The sequence below is a fragment of the Cylas formicarius genome, unplaced genomic scaffold, assembly GCF_029955315.1.
Source record: "Cylas formicarius isolate icCylForm1 unplaced genomic scaffold, icCylForm1.1 PGA_scaffold_6__28_contigs__length_40554024, whole genome shotgun sequence".
NCBI lineage: Eukaryota > Metazoa > Arthropoda > Insecta > Coleoptera > Brentidae > Cylas > Cylas formicarius.
Genome location: NW_026844347.1, coordinates 16304136 through 16322098, shown reverse-complemented (window position 1 = coordinate 16322098; position 17963 = coordinate 16304136). Strand labels below are relative to the sequence as shown.

Genomic DNA, 17963 nt, shown 5'->3' with positions numbered 1-17963 from the left:
GGGTTTAAAACTGGACTATTTACCGGCGACAGAATTGTGCCGTGTCTGCCTCTCCAATAATAATAGCTGTTATTTAGGTATTCAGTAAGTGGATTGGTATTATAGGGCGGTGCCCACAATACATGTTAACGTATTGATGAACTGGTAGGCCTTCCAAATAATTTTTAATGTTATTTTGAATTAAATCTAAATATCGATTGCGCTTCAGATATCACAGGAACCGATCTTCGTAATTTTACTGGCCGAATTTTGTGTGAGTTTTCATTTGGTAATGCTTATTTATCCGATTAAACATACCTGCCGTCGTGAATGTTGCTTCATCAGTAAAAATAATTTAAGCCTTAAACTGGAATACATTTGTAGGGGTGATATTTATAATTTATAATTGAGATTGAACTTTAGGGACTTTCTAAAAAGTTATATGAAATTAATTTTATTTTTAATTGTTATTCACAAAAGTATAGCAGCCTTCAAAAGAAAGCAAAACATTCATGACGCCATCTTCATTTCTAACAATGGTTCTCTTTTTTCGACTGAGACTTTTGACCATGATTAATCTGACGATATTGCCGTTGAACTGCATGTGACTTCCGTTAACCCCTGTAGATGGGTGAGCCTCTTTTTGAAGACATTTTAAGACCTGTTGTTAAACCCTTTAAAAAAGGGCGGCCAAACTTTTATCTAAATAGTTGAGATGGCACCCTAGCTTTAAGAGTGACGCAACTCAAAAGAAAACGAATTTCCCATACAACGTAACAAACTGTTTCTTAATAAATATGCAGTTTTATGAAAAAATTAAAGACGAAATAAGCGTAACTTTGTTCTCTAATATAAATAAGTAAGACTAATTATCTGGAGTTTTCATTTAAAGTCTAAAAATAAATAAACATTTTTGATTTGTGCCGCTTTTAACAAACAGAAAAATATATGAAACTTTTTAAACGGAAAAAATAAAAAAATAGATTTTAAGACATTTAAAAACAATTATAATAAGATTTCGGAATTATATTTTTGTCGGCTAACTCTTGCAAATTTCTTTTTTTTTGTTTCCGAACTGACTGAATATCTAAAGTTAGTTCCTAAACTTGTAAAGTTTAAATTTAAATTTCAATTTATTTTATTTATTTAAGTTCACGCACCTTGTCTTCCTATTTTTTGAATTATTTTAATAAAACAGATAGACAATGAGTTCATTAAAAAATAATAATAATAATTCTCTGCATGTCATATTAACGATATTGTTATGACCATGCAGAGAAGAGGTTTTTATTTTTTTAAACGAAAACCGCACATCGGTTTGAAAAAAAATGAAAAAATTAAATTTCTTCAGCAATGATTGGAGATTGTAAAAATGTTTATTTTGAGAGAAATCGTGATTTACCACCGATGTCTGCCAAAATGGACATGCAAAATTTCGTACAGCCGCCACTGATGTATTTAAAATAAATTATGCCTCTTGATATATGGTACATGTGTGCCATATTTCATTAAAATATCTCAAGTGGTATTACAGGTATTAAAAAAATATGTTTTATATTTTTTCTTTTTAAAATGGACCCAATTATTGACATTCAATTAGATAACACTCTGTACAATAGCCGTGCGAATAAGTCCATCATTAATATCCAAAGTTGCTTTAAAAATTGATTTACATACCCTAATTCGGTTATTATCAATATCAAAGTAAGCTTAATTCATTCGCCTATAATTTTGAATACTTGAATAACGATATTTTGGTTTTATTTCTTCTGACAATTATGTATTCCCTGTGCCTTTCCAAATCAGCCAAGGTCCAGGAATTATAAAAAATGTCATTCCTCATTTTTTCATTTACTTTTAGGCCATAAGTCAATCTAAATTTTTCACCAAATTCCGGGCGAATTTGATTTTGAAATGTACGATTTCCATTCGCCAGGGTTTCTTAGTCTTTTCTTACTTTTTTTTTTCTCTGTGTTCATTGCTTCATCATCGGTATTTTCTTCGTTACGCTGAGCATCAGAGGAAAAAGTGGGATCCGCATCGGAATCATCTACATCACTTTCGTTGCTGTTCTATATTCCGAAATAACTTGAAAAATACGTCTGCTAGCGTCTTCTAGAAGATTAAGGGAGAAAACAAATATTACATTAGCCAGTTAAGTAAATTACCTAAATGCTTCGATATAAGATTCCCCTCACTGCTATTCTGGGATGGAATTAAAGCTTGAGATATTTTTCCTAAACTCTCAGGTTCTAGCAAAGGTATATTATAAGAAACAGCAAGAGTCAAATGATTTTCATTGGGACATGATTTAATAGGGATTTCTGCCTCAGATATTTATCAGAAACTTGCCAAGTGTCAGAAGGTGGTAAATTATCGTTGTCAATATGAGCTTGATCGTTGTCAATATCTAAAATTGCCCTATTTTCTATAAAATTCTCCGTGGCCCTTTTTGAAGATTTTGCTTATACGACTTGTGATAGTTTCAACAACAACAAACTTTTAGCTTTAAAATAGCTCCATTTTGACCTAAAACATAATTCTGCACCAATTCGGTATACAGGCCACGAAAAATGTATGAAAAATTTGATGAGTTCAAAATACATAGGTACTGTAAACCATTTTGATATTGACAAAAGCTTTTTTGTTTATTTAAGGACTCATGAAAAAAAATCAGTTAACATATCTGAAGTGACATAACTTAAAATAAAAACAGCAGTTTGTACTGATCTTTTCTTCTAAACTGACACAAATAAAAATATTATAAACAAAATCCAAACAATACTTCATTACAAATGTTGTAACTCTAAATAATCCTAAGTTGCTGTTCATTATTTATCATAAAAAAATGACACAATTCAAAATAAACACCTTCCTGTCAAGATAAAATAAAATTAATAACAGGGCGCTTTTGCAGAAAATGACACTTGCGACATCTGGCGGGCAACCTATAAAGTTAATTTAACACGGTTTTGTTGAGAAATAAAGCGTTTTTTTTCTCTATAGCTGAAAAAGCGCAATTTTTGAGTTGTGTCCCTTTTAGAGCAAGGGTGCGATATTACAATGTTGCTGGAAATTTTTCTTCTATATATATACTTAGATACTTAAAGTAAAAAGTAAAGTAAGTAAGTAAAATAAGTACAAATTGCAATTAAAGTTGGCGGAATATTTTTGAAAACGAAAAAATCGTTACGAACAATTTGTCTGAGTAAACTTTTAATCCCTGCCTAATACAAAACATGCGTTATTGATTAAAATTGGAAAATTTCCCGCAACAAAATCGGCGAAGTGTTTCGGTGTAATATATAGATCGAGTTATAAATAGTTTATGGCGCGATTTATGGCTATCTTTTAGATCAGTCGTTTGTTGTCAAATTTAAACAATATTTTGTAATGGGAAAATTGGCGAATTGAAATGAATGAAATTCTAAACTGTTTTACTTGCACTATTACGTTAATTATGCGGGGTGGCAATAATATACAAGAACTTAAATATTAGAAACAATTGAATATTTAAAAAAAAAGTATTTCGCTTCCCATCGGCATTTTGTCGATTTTTATCTACATATACGAAATAATTAACCAAATAATAAATTATTGCGCAAATCATTCGAAAATGTGTTTCTTGTTTGACTTGCGCAAAGTGTTGCAAAATGTTATTCGGAGGTTTCTAGATGTAATAGCAACAGACTGTCCAAAATACACAACTTACATTACAGAGAGTAATAAAATTTGAATTAGCAATGACAGTCATCATTAAACAGAGTAAATTAAAGTTTGGTCTTCGAAAATTTCCTCGTCTCATGGTCAGAACATAACAATTAATGAGTGCTGATGATTTTAAAATTTTAAAATTTCTATTGGTTTGTTGTTCGGTTCCTTGAAGGTAAAGGGCCTCCCGTTTATAATATGCCAGGCAAGGGAAGTCATCGTATGCTGGACCATAACTGCAGTTCTGATTTGAAACACCAAGGAATATGTCGTCTACCTTCAACGAGTTGGACCACTAAGTTTTACAGTTTGATTATGATTTATTATTCTCTCGCATTGATGAACAGAGCATAGTGATTTCTGTATTTTTTTTAGGTGAAAATTTAGGTGGATGACTATACAATGATACCATTTCTACCTATTGGTCTAAGATTATTGTGTTCCTTATTATAGGTTCTTATTTTTCTGCGTAAAGGATCCTTATCCAAAAAAAATGTATTACATTTAATTTTTAAAAGTTTCCCCTGTCCTTCGCACTATCCCTACAAGTCATATAAAAATTTCCTTAAAAACAATAATACATTTTGGTCTTTTTTTTCGTAAATCTTTCTTATGTTGGACACCATGTAGGACTGTTGAATTTCATTAAAATGGGGTGTCCATAAATGTCCTTTAAAAAATATTCGACTGACTTGCAACTTTTTTTCTACTAATATGCAATTGATTTAATTATAGTACGGTTAAAAAACTTTTGTGGAAAAATTCTGTCACGCATGTAATTATAGTAATAATTATGATTTGCTAGTTAAACGGAGCTATAAATAAATAGTAGGCTTGGTGGAATGTTTTAATAAATTAAATATTAATCTTAATAAGGAACCATCAGTTGTTAAGATTTTCATTCAAAGGCTCAATTTTCTATTGCATTAAGTCAACAAATCAAACAAAAACAAAGATTTCTTTTACCTCTTTTCAGAGTGTAGCACGCCCATATTATAAGGTTTTTACAATGAGCGATTTAGTTTCGACAAAATTTACCACTTTGACATAGGGTTTTTCTGGTAGTTACAGTTCAGTCTGAAAGAATTCATCAATTTAACTTACTCACCCTTAAAAATAACCACCCATAACCAAAAGGTTTGGAACACTCGCAAATCCCACATTACCAATTGATTTATCCTTTATCCTTTTATTATCAATATATTAAACTAACAACACAACAAATTTTGGTGCATAAAAATACTAAAGAATCATGACATTTGAAGCTAAAACTTTCAAAATCTTATCCGTTTTATTCTAGAATTAACCAAATGATTAATCTTCACTTTAAACTATTGTGGCGGTAAGAAATATTTAATTATTTTTTTTTCTTCTGTTTAGGCTATTTTTTATGTTCTTTTATCTTATTTGGAATGTACTTTTTAATTTTTTTAACATACTTTATCAAGCAATAATTCTTATTGACCTTGTTTAAGTACAAAACCGCTGAAAGGCTACCAAAAATAAAATATAGGTTTTAATTTAGGAAAATTTTTGAGGAATGAATCAAAATTGTTATTTTTCTTATAATCTTTATAATCTTAATATTTGTTTTTACTATTACTTCTTAAATATTAGCTTTTTATTATTCCCCGTAACTCTTCATATTCTAACTTTGAACTTGAACTTTTTAAATGTTTTTTCTATGAAGAAATGAGAATTCTTTCTTTCAGATTTGTATCAGGTTTCAACCAGAGTTAGACAGATATGATTCGATTTATCTAAATAATATGGCGAAACTAGCCCGTTCTAGGAGCAACTTCCAAATCAGTTTCAAATTTGTAATTATCACCTCAAGAAACCTAAAACCGTCAATCTTTATTTTTACACTTTAAAATCTTCTAACTTTATGAAAAAAATCAGAATAATTCCTGCATTATGTCAGATATTCTCACTTAAATCAGCAATTCTGACTGTTTTCTCAGAAATTCCCACATGTTTCCCAGATTTCTGACTCATGTCAGAAATTCTGACTTGTTTTTCGGAAATTATCACTTATGTTGCAACCATTTTGTTGAGTTTGCTAAGTTATGTAAATAAATAAATAAACTTGTCGTAGAAATCCTATACAGGCTATTATTTAATGTGATCCTGCATTTTCGAAATACAGATTTTTTTCTGCATCTTTTTGTAAAATGAAACACCCTGTAAAGAACTGAAATTCACTATTAGTATAGTCCGACACACGAGAAATGGTCATCACTGTAATAATGGCATTAACGTTTTTATTTGCTCGTATTCATTTTTGGGTCACTAAATCAAATCGGTGCAGGATAGCACAGTATCATAGTATAATAGCAGACAGTATATAACTTTAGCAGGGATGCCTTAACGAGTTTTTTTGGCATTTTACAATTCCATATATGTTTATTTGCATATTGCGTTTTCAGGGATATATAAGTCTTCTTACATAAATTAGAAATGTGGCCACTATATCTCAATTGACCATCCATTATCACTCCTAAGTTTGTTGCTTCATTTGTAAATTTAAGATCATCATTTTCCAATTGAATTTTAATATGATCCCGCAAAAAATTATAACTTCCAGGGGGAGCAAATAGCATAACTTGTGTTTTTTTGGAATTTATCATAAGAATATGTTTTGTACTATACCGAGAAAGACATTCTTGGATTTATGTTATTGCGTCTAACTTTTTTTTAAATTCGACCCATATTATTTCAATAGGATTCAAATCGCAGGCATAATTTGGTGGATTAAGGGGTATAGAACCGGATTTTGTATCATCTACGAAATTTGTTTTATGATACGATTTTGTTCTTAAAACTTCAACTAGTTATTTTTTTGATAAGTATCATCAAAATCATCAAGGAACACATGCAATACCTCTTTTATGCTGCCGATCGTTGGTATTTTTGAGCTAAAGTGCTGTGGTAGCATTATCGTAAACTATTACGCTGTCTGGTGGGATATTTGGAAGTAGAGAATATTTGACCCAATCTATTGCTAGTTTAACGAGCAGTATTTAATGTATTTTGTTGACTGTAGCAAAGCGTTTGGACTCAACCTTCTTTTAATTTCGGTTGCCATTATTCAAGTAATGGAATCTCATTACCCTCATCTATGGCATACACTTCTCTGCATATCACCAGTCCTAAACGTTTTCATTATTTCTCCGTCATATCTTTACTTGTTTTCTAGTGAATCATTATTAACGACGAACAGTTGATCTAGAGATGCCAGTTAGCTCCACTGTCCCTCCAATGGCAGCTTCCATGCCCATTTCCAACAGTTTCTTAAAATTCTAATACGTGGAAACAGTACGTGATAATAGATATAAAAATATTAGTTCGTTACTCAGTTCCATTCCGTTTTTGAAATTTTCTTTAAATCGCGGTCTCAACATAAAAAAACAATGTCTGGTAAAGCGCAAATGATGGGCTTTTCATTAGTTTATTGCTGGGTTTATTGAGGTTAAAGGGGCTTCCGTTTATGAAATCACGACCATTTATCGTGTGCTGAACTATACATAAACCATTTTTATATGATTAAAATGTTTAATTTTTGACATAAAAATAACATCTCAAAATGTCAGCACTGCGCCATTTTAAGTATTGTTTTAATAGTAAGAGGGGTCGCATGACATCTCTTTTTAGATGTGTTTTACATTCTATTCGCATACCAATTTTGAAAACATTTGATTAGTCAGCTTTGTAAGACAATATTGCAAATACTTCTTTTCTTAACAATTGGATTGGAAGACGCGAACTGCTGGATCGCTAGGCTTAACGGAACTTTTTTGTTTAGGGATATCTAAAAAGTACAACTTATGTTACAAAACCTAATTCAGTTGGAGATCTGACAGACATAGTTGCAAATGTGTCATTTCCCCAACAACTGTGCGTAATGCCAAGATGCCAATTTGGAATATTTAATTAAATAGTTGATAAAATGATGAACTATTTATTTTTTAATTTGGAAAAGTAATAAAACATTTGCCAGCATTAATTTGACTGTCTTGCAAAAACTGACTAATGAAATGTTTTCAAAATTGGAATGCGAATAGAACAACCTTTATAAAAGGTAAGATATTGTTTTTATGTCAAAAATTAGACATGTTAATTCTCTACTTGCTATATCCAAGCGTACAAATTTACGCAAGCACTGCATATTTGTAAAGGTGGTATTTATATCACAGACCGGGAAAACCTAAAGGGATCCAGTGTGTAACAGTGGAATGAAAATTTCAAATTAAAATGTTTGTTAGCGTATTTAACGTGCTTCAGACCCTCCGAGCAATGTTTCGCATCACCATCATCATTGCCGAGCAGTTTTAGTACATTTCAGTAATTAAAACTTTTTTGGTAGACTAGGTTTATGATGACTGTAAATGAGGCGCTGGCCGTTACATTTCCAGATGTTTCCGTTAAACACGCGGTGGGGGTCGGATTATTCAAAAATACGCTCACGACTTTGGGCACCGAAAGGCACCACCGCATCCTTGACGCCGCATGGAATAATAAGGTAAGTGCAAGTTTGAAGAAACTGCTTATATATGTTTTCTTCCCTTCCCCCTTTTATCTGATATTTTATCGGCAAAATTTTACAAGGACACAAATTATTTTTGTAAAAATTCTATCCTGTAATTTTTACCCAATCAAACGTGTTTTTTAACAGATCACCATGGCAACCGATGAATTTTAGTGGAAATCTTTTCCTCTTGGGTACTCGACAGGAAATTATACTCCAAAATATTTTTTGACAGACTGGTTTTTACTTCGTTAAATGATAATTTGGATACATTTCAATTACAAAGTTGTTTTCTACATTCTTTGGATACTTCCTTTCTTCTTAACGGCGAAAATGTAGGACTTGGAACGGCAATTCGGTTAGTTCATTGACATTTTACATGCGTATAGGTATTGGTATTGGTATGGAAGGGGACACCATGTATATTATTTTTATAATAATTATTATAATTAATTTTAATAATACCTTCCTATACCTATCTTTAGTGGTTGTCAAGATTTTTTTATTATTCGACAAAAACGACCATTCTTCTTAAAATCTAATGAATTGTTCCATATTTTGGTCATTCTCAGTATATATATTTTGGAAAATATTCTTTTTTAATTTTTTGATTTTATTAAACATCTACTAAAAGAGAACTAGCTAAAAGAGTTATGTTGATTTGTGCTTTAACAAAGCGTAGTTTGGTTTAGTTTAGAACTAAATTAACTCGAATGTACACTGTCTTTAAAAAAAAGGCGGAGAGTCATTTTTTACCGTCATTTTATGACAAAAAATTCCAGGACCAAGATAATTTTGTAGGAATATAGGAATATTTTGAATAATGTTTTTTTTATTCTGCCAAAATAACTACCTAACTAAATTTGACTGTTATTTAAAAAATACCGCGACACCCTGTATCTTGAAATTAATGCATTTCAGAATCTATTTTTATGGGAACTTTGTTATAATATTGCTTTTTTATTTCTCTATATTGTCGATATTATTTGTTTTTGATATAATTAGCAATTAGCATGCCTCTGTTTAATATGATGATAATATGTTTCTTTTTTGTTGCTGTATCTAAGCTATTTTTAGAGAAACTCATTCACTAAAAATATCACAAAAAAAAAACCTAAATTTACAGGGATCTAGCATACAGGAAGCGTCACTTTACCAGGTTCGTTTTAGTTTTATTTCCCACGAATCCGAGCCACTTCGGACATTTCCGGGATTTTACCGCGAGATGGCCGTATTTGTCCAAACATTCATTAGTCCAAATCGTATCGTGGCGTTCGTGGCAGCGCGGGGGGGAGGCCGGCCAAGCCTTTACGTGGAGAAAGAATTTTCCTCCATAGAGAATAATTATGATTTGTTTACATTACAATGTTTTTAAAATACATCTCTTAATATTTACAGTGACTCAACTTAAAAGATTCAGTTGCATTTTAATTAATCAAAGAGCCAAACCTATCATAAATGTGTTTAAGTAAATCATTGCGGTCATAGTAAAATTGTATCTAGGTACCTTTTACTAGGAAAATTGCATACGGCGATTATCACGAATCATCAAAGGTTAATAAAAACGTGTGCCCAATTGTTCCCACAGCTAAAATTATTGATGATTTTTAAATTTATTCAATATGATTTATTAATATCTTTTTTCTACTCCCGTCTGTAAAATGCCTAATTACACACCGATATAGCGTGCGGGAAGCGTCACTTTACCACGTCAGCTTCATTTTCCACAGATTCGAGACACTTCATACATTGTCGGGATTTTACCGCACGTGTTTGGGTACAATCGGATGTTTTCGGAGATATTTCCCACGCTTTGAATTTTGACGTTTGTCAATTCTGAAGGTCATGTTAGTGAATGTATTCGTGTGGTTTGGCGAAAATGTACCCAAAAACTAACGGTCGCAGAAAAAGTATAGTATGCAACACGTTCGGTAAAGTTTTTAAGTCACTCGTTTATTAAACACTCGCTCCGCTGCACTCCGCTCGTGTCAAATAAACTCGTGAGTCAAATGCCGTTTACCGCACTTGTCGCATAATATACTATATCCAATACTTCAGCTGCGACTATTTTGAGGATATGATTGTCAATTAAAACATTTTGGATTATGCAAAAAATTAACCAGCTACCTAGCATACCCAAGAATCATAAAGTAAAAGTTATCTAAGTAGTTATTAGGATAAAAAGTAATTGCATTGTAATTGCAAAATCGCATTGAAATTTTAGAAAAGAGCAGCGCCCATTACTTAAAGATATCTATTTTAAAAGGTTCAATTGTAAAATAAAAATCCCTCAGATGCCGATGAAATACCTACCTACACCTTCATTGTAGTGTGTTTAATAGAAGTTGTAAGTTTTTTTAGCTTAACCAATAGCGTAAATTGTTGTTGACAAACGTCAAAATTCAAAGCGTGGGAAATATCTCTGAAAACATCTGCTTCCAAATCCGTGCGGTAAAATCCTGGAAATGTCCGAAGTGGATCGGATTCATGGGAAACGAAACTGACGTGGTAAAGTGACGCTTCCCGCACGCTAGATCGGTGGATAATTAGGTATTTTACAGACGGGAGTAGAAAAAGTATATTATGCAACACGTTTGGTAAACTTTTAAAGTCACTCGGACCTCTGCTCGTGCCAAATAAACATGTGACTGAAATGCCGTTTAACACACTTGTTGCATGATATACTACTTTGCAGATTTACATTTACACAATGTTTATGTTTCATCAATTCGATACTAAAGAAGAGATAAAATTCCGCCACTCTGGCTTTTTGTAAATATTCCTTTGCGGTTAAAAATGTCGCAGTACGAATTCAGCTTTTATCTTTAGACTATTTATTAAAAGCAAATATAATGTAAGATAGCACGTACGTTTTTCCCGTGAGTCGCGAATAGCTACGCTTGCGGCAAATTTCATCAGTTTTACTGGAATTTAGGAACAGGAGGCTGTGATTAATTTTTATATCTATAAGCTGTTTCAGAGAAGTGTAGAGTAATAAAATGGGGAATTTCGTCGAGTTCTAATTAGTTTCGCATAGGCGTCGGTAATCAATAAAATCATTTTTTAATCTCTATCGTTAATCCGATACTAACAAATCGGCCATCTTACCAGACGAGTAAAGGGAAATGAATCTCATTTTAATGAGAGTGTAATTACAATATTCTTACGGTAGGGCCTCTGTAAATATATTTGTATAGTTCGAAGAATTTTAAGTATTTACCGCCAAAATGACGATATTTATTAAATTGAAAAAGTTGTTGTTTTAAATGTACACTATTTGACTCACTTGCGTGACTGGAGTTGAAAAGTTTGCTCTTTTAATCAGAGAAAAACGAACAAATAGAGAAGCGCCAAAACTTGTTGGTAAATTTGATATTTAGGGCTCCAGTTTTGATTCGATACACTAAGAATACATTCCGAAAAGTTAATTATGTACACAAAAATATAGTAGGGCTGACGGGTGCCCGCAATGATGAAGCAATCAATTATGCTTAGTAAGTACCATACTTTGTCAAGAAAGAATCAAGTTATACCTACTTTTTTTTTGTTTTTATCATAGGACCATATTAATCGTAAAGATAATTCCAAGATATTCATATCAAGATGACTCCTATACTACATATACCATAATTTACAAAACTGCAGATTGAGGAAAAATATTGTTAGATACAATATTATATTATGCAACAATGCATTTTAGTTAGGAGTTTGTTTTCACAAGAGAAGAAGTTTATCAACGTGTGGCATACTATACTTTTTCTGTGACCATTACTTTTTGGGTACATTTTTTCTGCAAACCTCAAAATTCCATGGCTAATATATCCGAAAAAATCCGATCGCTCCCAATCCCGTGACTAAAATACCGGAAACTTCCGGAGTATTTATATTTCTTAGTATTTAAATTGCCCCCATGCGGAATGTTCAAAATGATTAACGCAAAAATTGATTTCTAATTTCTGCAAAATTATTGATTTCGTAATTCCACAAACTAAATAAAAAAATGTTCAGGATGAGGCAACGATAAAGAAGAGTTAATTATCTCTTTGATTTCAAAAGTTGTAAAGATTGTTAGGATGCACAATTTAAAATTATTTTAAGGTGTACAGGGTGGCTCAAAAAACGTGACGAATGAAACATACATTTTTTTTAAGTGGAACAGCCTGTTTTGTTTCGACTTCATTTTGAAATTCTTCAACTATTTTATTAATGATAATACATACCTAAATATAATAGTTTTTCCAATATTTTTTTTTCTAAAAGAATACTAGTTTTCATACTTGCAAAAAAATTATTACAACCCAATTATTTTTAATATTTGATATTAGAGTTACTCGAAGACGACTTAACGATTGATGCAACGGAATTTATATTAAATGCTACAGGGTATTCAAAATAAATGAACATATTTGGATCATTGTAAATTGAAAAATCTGAATTTTCTGAAAAGGCAAACCATATATATTATTATTTTGTCTGAAAGATCTAAGTAGATAAATTCATAAAATTTATTATGATTTTAGCAAATTAAAAAAAAGTATGGATTGTTGCTTTATCTACTGCTCCGGTAACGTTCCTCTCCTGCTCATTTTTAAATATTAACACAGTCCGGTTGGTTAATAGTCATGTCATGACCAAACTACTATTATAGCAATAGTCTTAAACAGAAAGGAGGGTAAATATTGGAAAATATATAGTAAATCGCACAGTATTAAGAATAGGTATATGACACTTAATACAAGTTATAGGTTTTTGTTCAGAAAAAATAATAATATATATGGTATGCCACTTACGAAAATCGAAACCATCTTCGAAAAACGCTAATATCACATATGAGTGACCTACCTTTAAAAATAACGGCCCTTCCGTAAATTTGTTGCAAGTGTGAAAACTGTAATTTTTCTAGAAAAATTATAATATTTCTAATTTAATTTAATTTAAAACAAAATTTTAAAGTAGAGTGTTCAATTTAAAAAGTATATGTTTTATTCGTCACGCTTTTTTCAGCTACCCTGCAATAAATATCTTTGAAATTTATATTGATAGTCTTAAAATAAATAAATAATTACAAATAATAATAATAAAGTGAAAGCTAAAATAGTGTGTTCGAAGTGAGATTTTGGCGAAACGTGTGCAGGATTCCAGCCGGAGTTCAACAAGCTAACGGATGATATCCCGGAATATAGTGTCATCACATTTTTCCATCCGTGAATCAATACGTCAAAAAAATATATATATATATATATATATATATATATATATATATATATATATATATATATATATATATATATATATATATTATAATTTCCATAAGCTTCCATTATTATTATTATTAGTAGTAGTTGTCATAAACAATAGCCGAAGCTTACTATTAAATTATATATATATTTTGTCTTTATATTTTTAAAAAAGTAAAAAAAGACAAATCTTATAATCTATGAATATATAGGATGTTCTATAAAAAAGTTGGGTGCAACAATATTTGGCCCAGCATAATGTTTACAAAGGCGGAATGAATATAAGAGATAGTTTCCACATTTTCGATAAGTTTTCTGATGGTTGAGATAGGGGTGCTTAAGAATGCAATGTTTTCAATTTAGCAAATTTATATCTATAAAAATAACGGACATACTCCGCCAAAGTAGCCAAAAACTCTCGGCGAGTCTTTTGAATCACTCGGTATATTTTGCCTCTATTTACAGGTATTGGCGTGCATCGCCCTGACGGAAATTGCACACGGAAGCAACACAAAACAAATGAGAACCACGGCCACCTACGATCCGAAAAGTCAGGAGTTCGTCATAAATACCCCAGACTTTGAAGCTGCTAAATGTTGGGTAGGAAATTTAGGTAACTGTTAAAACTAGAATAAGATTAAGAACTTTATTTATCGGGAACTTTTACAAGTTAAGGTTTCGTCATCACAATAAACATTAATATATGTTAATAAATCGTATATATTACAAGCTACATGTTATTCTCAAAACAAAGTCAAAACAATATAAATGTAAAAGACTTCATTAAAACACATACACATATAAAAGAAATATTAGCAAAAAAAAAAGAAAAACGTCACTACGGCTTAATTATTTTTGTGGAAAACAAAATTACTCCTGAAATGATTAGAAGCAATGTGCAACCTTCATTGTTTTTTAAAATTTTTGTTTGAGAGGATTTTAACAAATGTCGGCAGCACAGTGTGTAATTCAAAGAATGAGAATCATCCTATACAGCAAGATAGCGATTATAGTCAATGGGCCGAGGCCTATTTTTTCAAATTATTTATAACAAGGCCGAATTTTTCTGTGTAGCTTCATTTCCACAAGACGCCCAACTTTTTTCTCCTCGAAAAAGTTGGATCGTAATAGTTAAGGGATTGGACAGGTGTGAAACATGTTGATTTGGTGATAAACAAAAATTTATTACTAACAGTAAATTTCTTAGTTTAATTATGAAATAGCAAAATTATAACAAATATTAATCAACAAATGATGTGATCATTGTTGTCTCCCAACCCAATCATGTATAGGGTGGGCCGTGGGACACCACCTTATCTCAAAAACTATAGGACATTGATCAAAAATTTATTTACAAAAATTAATTAGGGTATTACAAATCTTCAATTTATTTGTACATTTTTAATTTTTAATGCGAAAAATGACATTTGCAAGACTTAAAATATCTGCCAATTTCTTGATTCTGAAGTATTTATTGTTTCACTAGAGTAAGTTTTGTTGTAGACAAAAAACTCGAATAACGGATTTCATAAGAAATTTCGATACCTATTAATACAGGGTACGTGAAAAATAAGATTAAAAATGAAATTTTTTAATTTCATTTTTCAACTGCCAATTTTTTTTTATGGGAACTACCAATTTTTATAATCTTGTCATATTTAGCATTAAAAATTAAGGCAATTTTATACGAGGTTATATATGCCTAATATTTTCACTTTTTGAAATATTTCCTTTTAAACATTTGTCAATGATGGTGTTTAAACAAAACAAGAGCTAGGACGCTGCCTCCTTGGACTTGTATTTTGTTGTTGATTACTGTCATAATTCAAATATTTTTTGACACATTACTGATTTATTTATTTATCGTTTATAATTTTAATTTATTCGCTTGCTTGCGTATCATGTTTACCACAGAGAAATAGCGGGCTTTTAGAGATTATTCCTCAAAATTCCCATTAAGAAGCGGCCGAGAAAAAAAAGGTCTTCGACAGAATTTACCAACACTATAGATTATATGGAACCTTGAAGAAAGAAAAAAAGTAGGCGTCATATTTTCAATGATGAGAAGCACCTTGTTGCATTTTACAGAGACTCCTGAAGAGTCAACCCGAAATGTGTCTTTAGATCCAGATGTCAAAAGAATGACGGTTTTAACGTGCCTTCAAATAAACAACTGAAAGACCCATAAATTCTGTCCAGTTCAGAAATTGGAGCAACGGGATTACAACAATCTTGTGGAACGACACTTTTCAGAAAATATATTTGCTAATATTATTTGGATAGATGACTCCATATTTACAACCTCAAATAAAATTACCCATTACTGGAGCAACAAGAATAATAAAAAACAAATGGAAGTTACAGGATCAGGTAGAACTTCTGTCCAAGTAAGGTGCGCTATTTGAAGGTTCAGAATAATAGGTCTAGTATTTTTTGATGGGAACTTAAATTCCCAACGCTACTTAGAGCTTTTAGATATTATCCATCCCGTTGTTGAAAGTGAAGTGCCCGAAAGGAAACTACAAAATTTAGAAGTCAAGAAATTTGCACCTATTTAAATGCGCATAGAGAATGGAATGGGAGAATGGTAGTTACGCCTGGTCTCCAAGGGGCTCCTTAACACCCTTATGGTGTACACTTAAAGCTTTACTTTACAAACAGAAACTGTTAACTGCCGACGAATTTAAACGACGGATAAAAGAAGGTGTCGGATATTTAAATGGGAGTGAATCTGTTAGAAATGATTATGTATTTAGAAACCCTTCATACTACTTGTATCGACCAACAATAACAGAACTTATTATCCTTTGCAAGTTATTATTTTTTTATCGTTCACCAACGTTATCGCGTATCCTTGGTTTTATTGTGTATAAATAATGCATACATACATTTAAATAACCTTTCATCATAAGTGCATCGGCAAGATTATGGTCAACTATGAAGTGGTAAATCATAGTGGCAGCATTTTAGCACTTGTTTTGTTCAAACGCCGTCATAGCCACCTTACATTAACTGAACTTATATGGCAACAGCATATTATTATTTGCGATTGACAAATGTTTAAAAGGAAATATTTCAAAAAGTAAAAATATTAGACATATACAACCGCATATAAAATTGCCTTAATGTTTAATGCTAAATATGACAAGATTATAAAAATAGGTTTCCATTAAAAAAAAAAGGGCAGTTTTTTAATTTTATTTTTAATCTTATTTTTGGCGTACCCTCTGTATGTATCGATATTTCTCATGAAATCCATTATTCGAGTCTTTTGTCTACTACAACAAAACTTACTGAAGTGAGACAATAAATGCTTCCGAACAGATATTTTAAGTCCTACAAATGTCATTTTTCGCATAGAAAATTAAAACTGTCAAAAACTGTTAGACTTAGGTATAGGACATTATACACAAAATGTGTCTAGAATTTTGTATATAATTCAAAAATGAAGTAATATATCAGGTGTTCCATTTAAAATAAAAAAGTTGATACTTACCAACGAAAAATGGAACTCTCTGTATATGCAACATACAAACATACAAAAAAATTGACTCCATCCCTATATTTTCTAAAATGAGGTAGTGTCCCCAGATAAACGGCCCACCCTGTGCCATTTACTGCGGCATACGAATTTGTCACTAACCTGTTAATTTTTATACCTAAGATAAATTAATAATCGTGCAATTAAGTGGTCATATTGTCCTACAAATTACATAATAAGTCTTCTAGGACCTACATTTAAAAAATCAATTCCATGGTGGCACATTTTTTGTTTATAACAAGCCAATTTTTTTTAGTAACTTCGTTTTTACGAGACGACCAACTTTTTCCTCTGCGAAAATGTTCTATCTTAATTGTTAAGAGATTGAGCAGGTGCGAAACACGTTGATTTGGTGATAATCAAAAATTTATTGTTAACAGTAAATTTCTTAGTTTAATCTTGAAATGATTTTATAAGAAATATTAAGCAACAATTTTCCTACAAATAAAATTATATTATTATATTATATTATGTACCATTTACTAGGGGGTACGAATTTATCACTAACCAGCTAATTTTTATACCTAAGCTTTATTAATAATCGTACAATTAGGTAACCATATTCTTTTACAAATTATATCCAAGTTTGACGAACGAATTTGATATCGACGCGCATGCGCCTCAGCTGTCCCATGGTGGTAGGGACCGTAAGCCCCTTTCTATTTAGGTACTCATACGAAGCTAACCTGTCGAAAATTTTTTACTGAGAAATATTTTTTGTTAATTATTCTCATTATAATTAATTTTTGTGTAATTTTCTTCGGGAATCATCCAATTTTTTTATCAAGTAAAACTTTTCTTATGGCTCGAAAGCATCATAAACATAAATATCGGGACGTGATATTGCCCGAAAGTTGGAATGATGATATAATAGGTTATCATTCTTCATATTACAAGGAATTCCGAGTAAAACCAAAATATTTGTCTTATGGAAGGTAAGTACAATAAATAAATTATTATTAAAATT

At 31.2% G+C, this 17963-nt stretch overlaps 1 protein-coding gene across 7 annotated transcripts in view; it reads left to right on the top strand.

Moving 5' to 3' along the window:
- Positions 1–17963, top strand: part of LOC132702989 (peroxisomal acyl-coenzyme A oxidase 3-like) — a 113604-nt gene that overhangs the window by 65844 nt on the left and 29797 nt on the right. For 6 of the 7 annotated variants that reach the window (XM_060671963.1, XM_060671960.1, XM_060671964.1 and 3 more), the window contains 2 exons: positions 8057–8212; positions 13921–14068. In XM_060671963.1, coding sequence (XP_060527946.1) covers positions 8057–8212; positions 13921–14068 — 304 coding nt within the window. The remainder of the gene's footprint in view (positions 1–8056; positions 8213–13920; positions 14069–17963) is intronic. The other variant, XM_060671966.1, reaches the window with a different exon arrangement.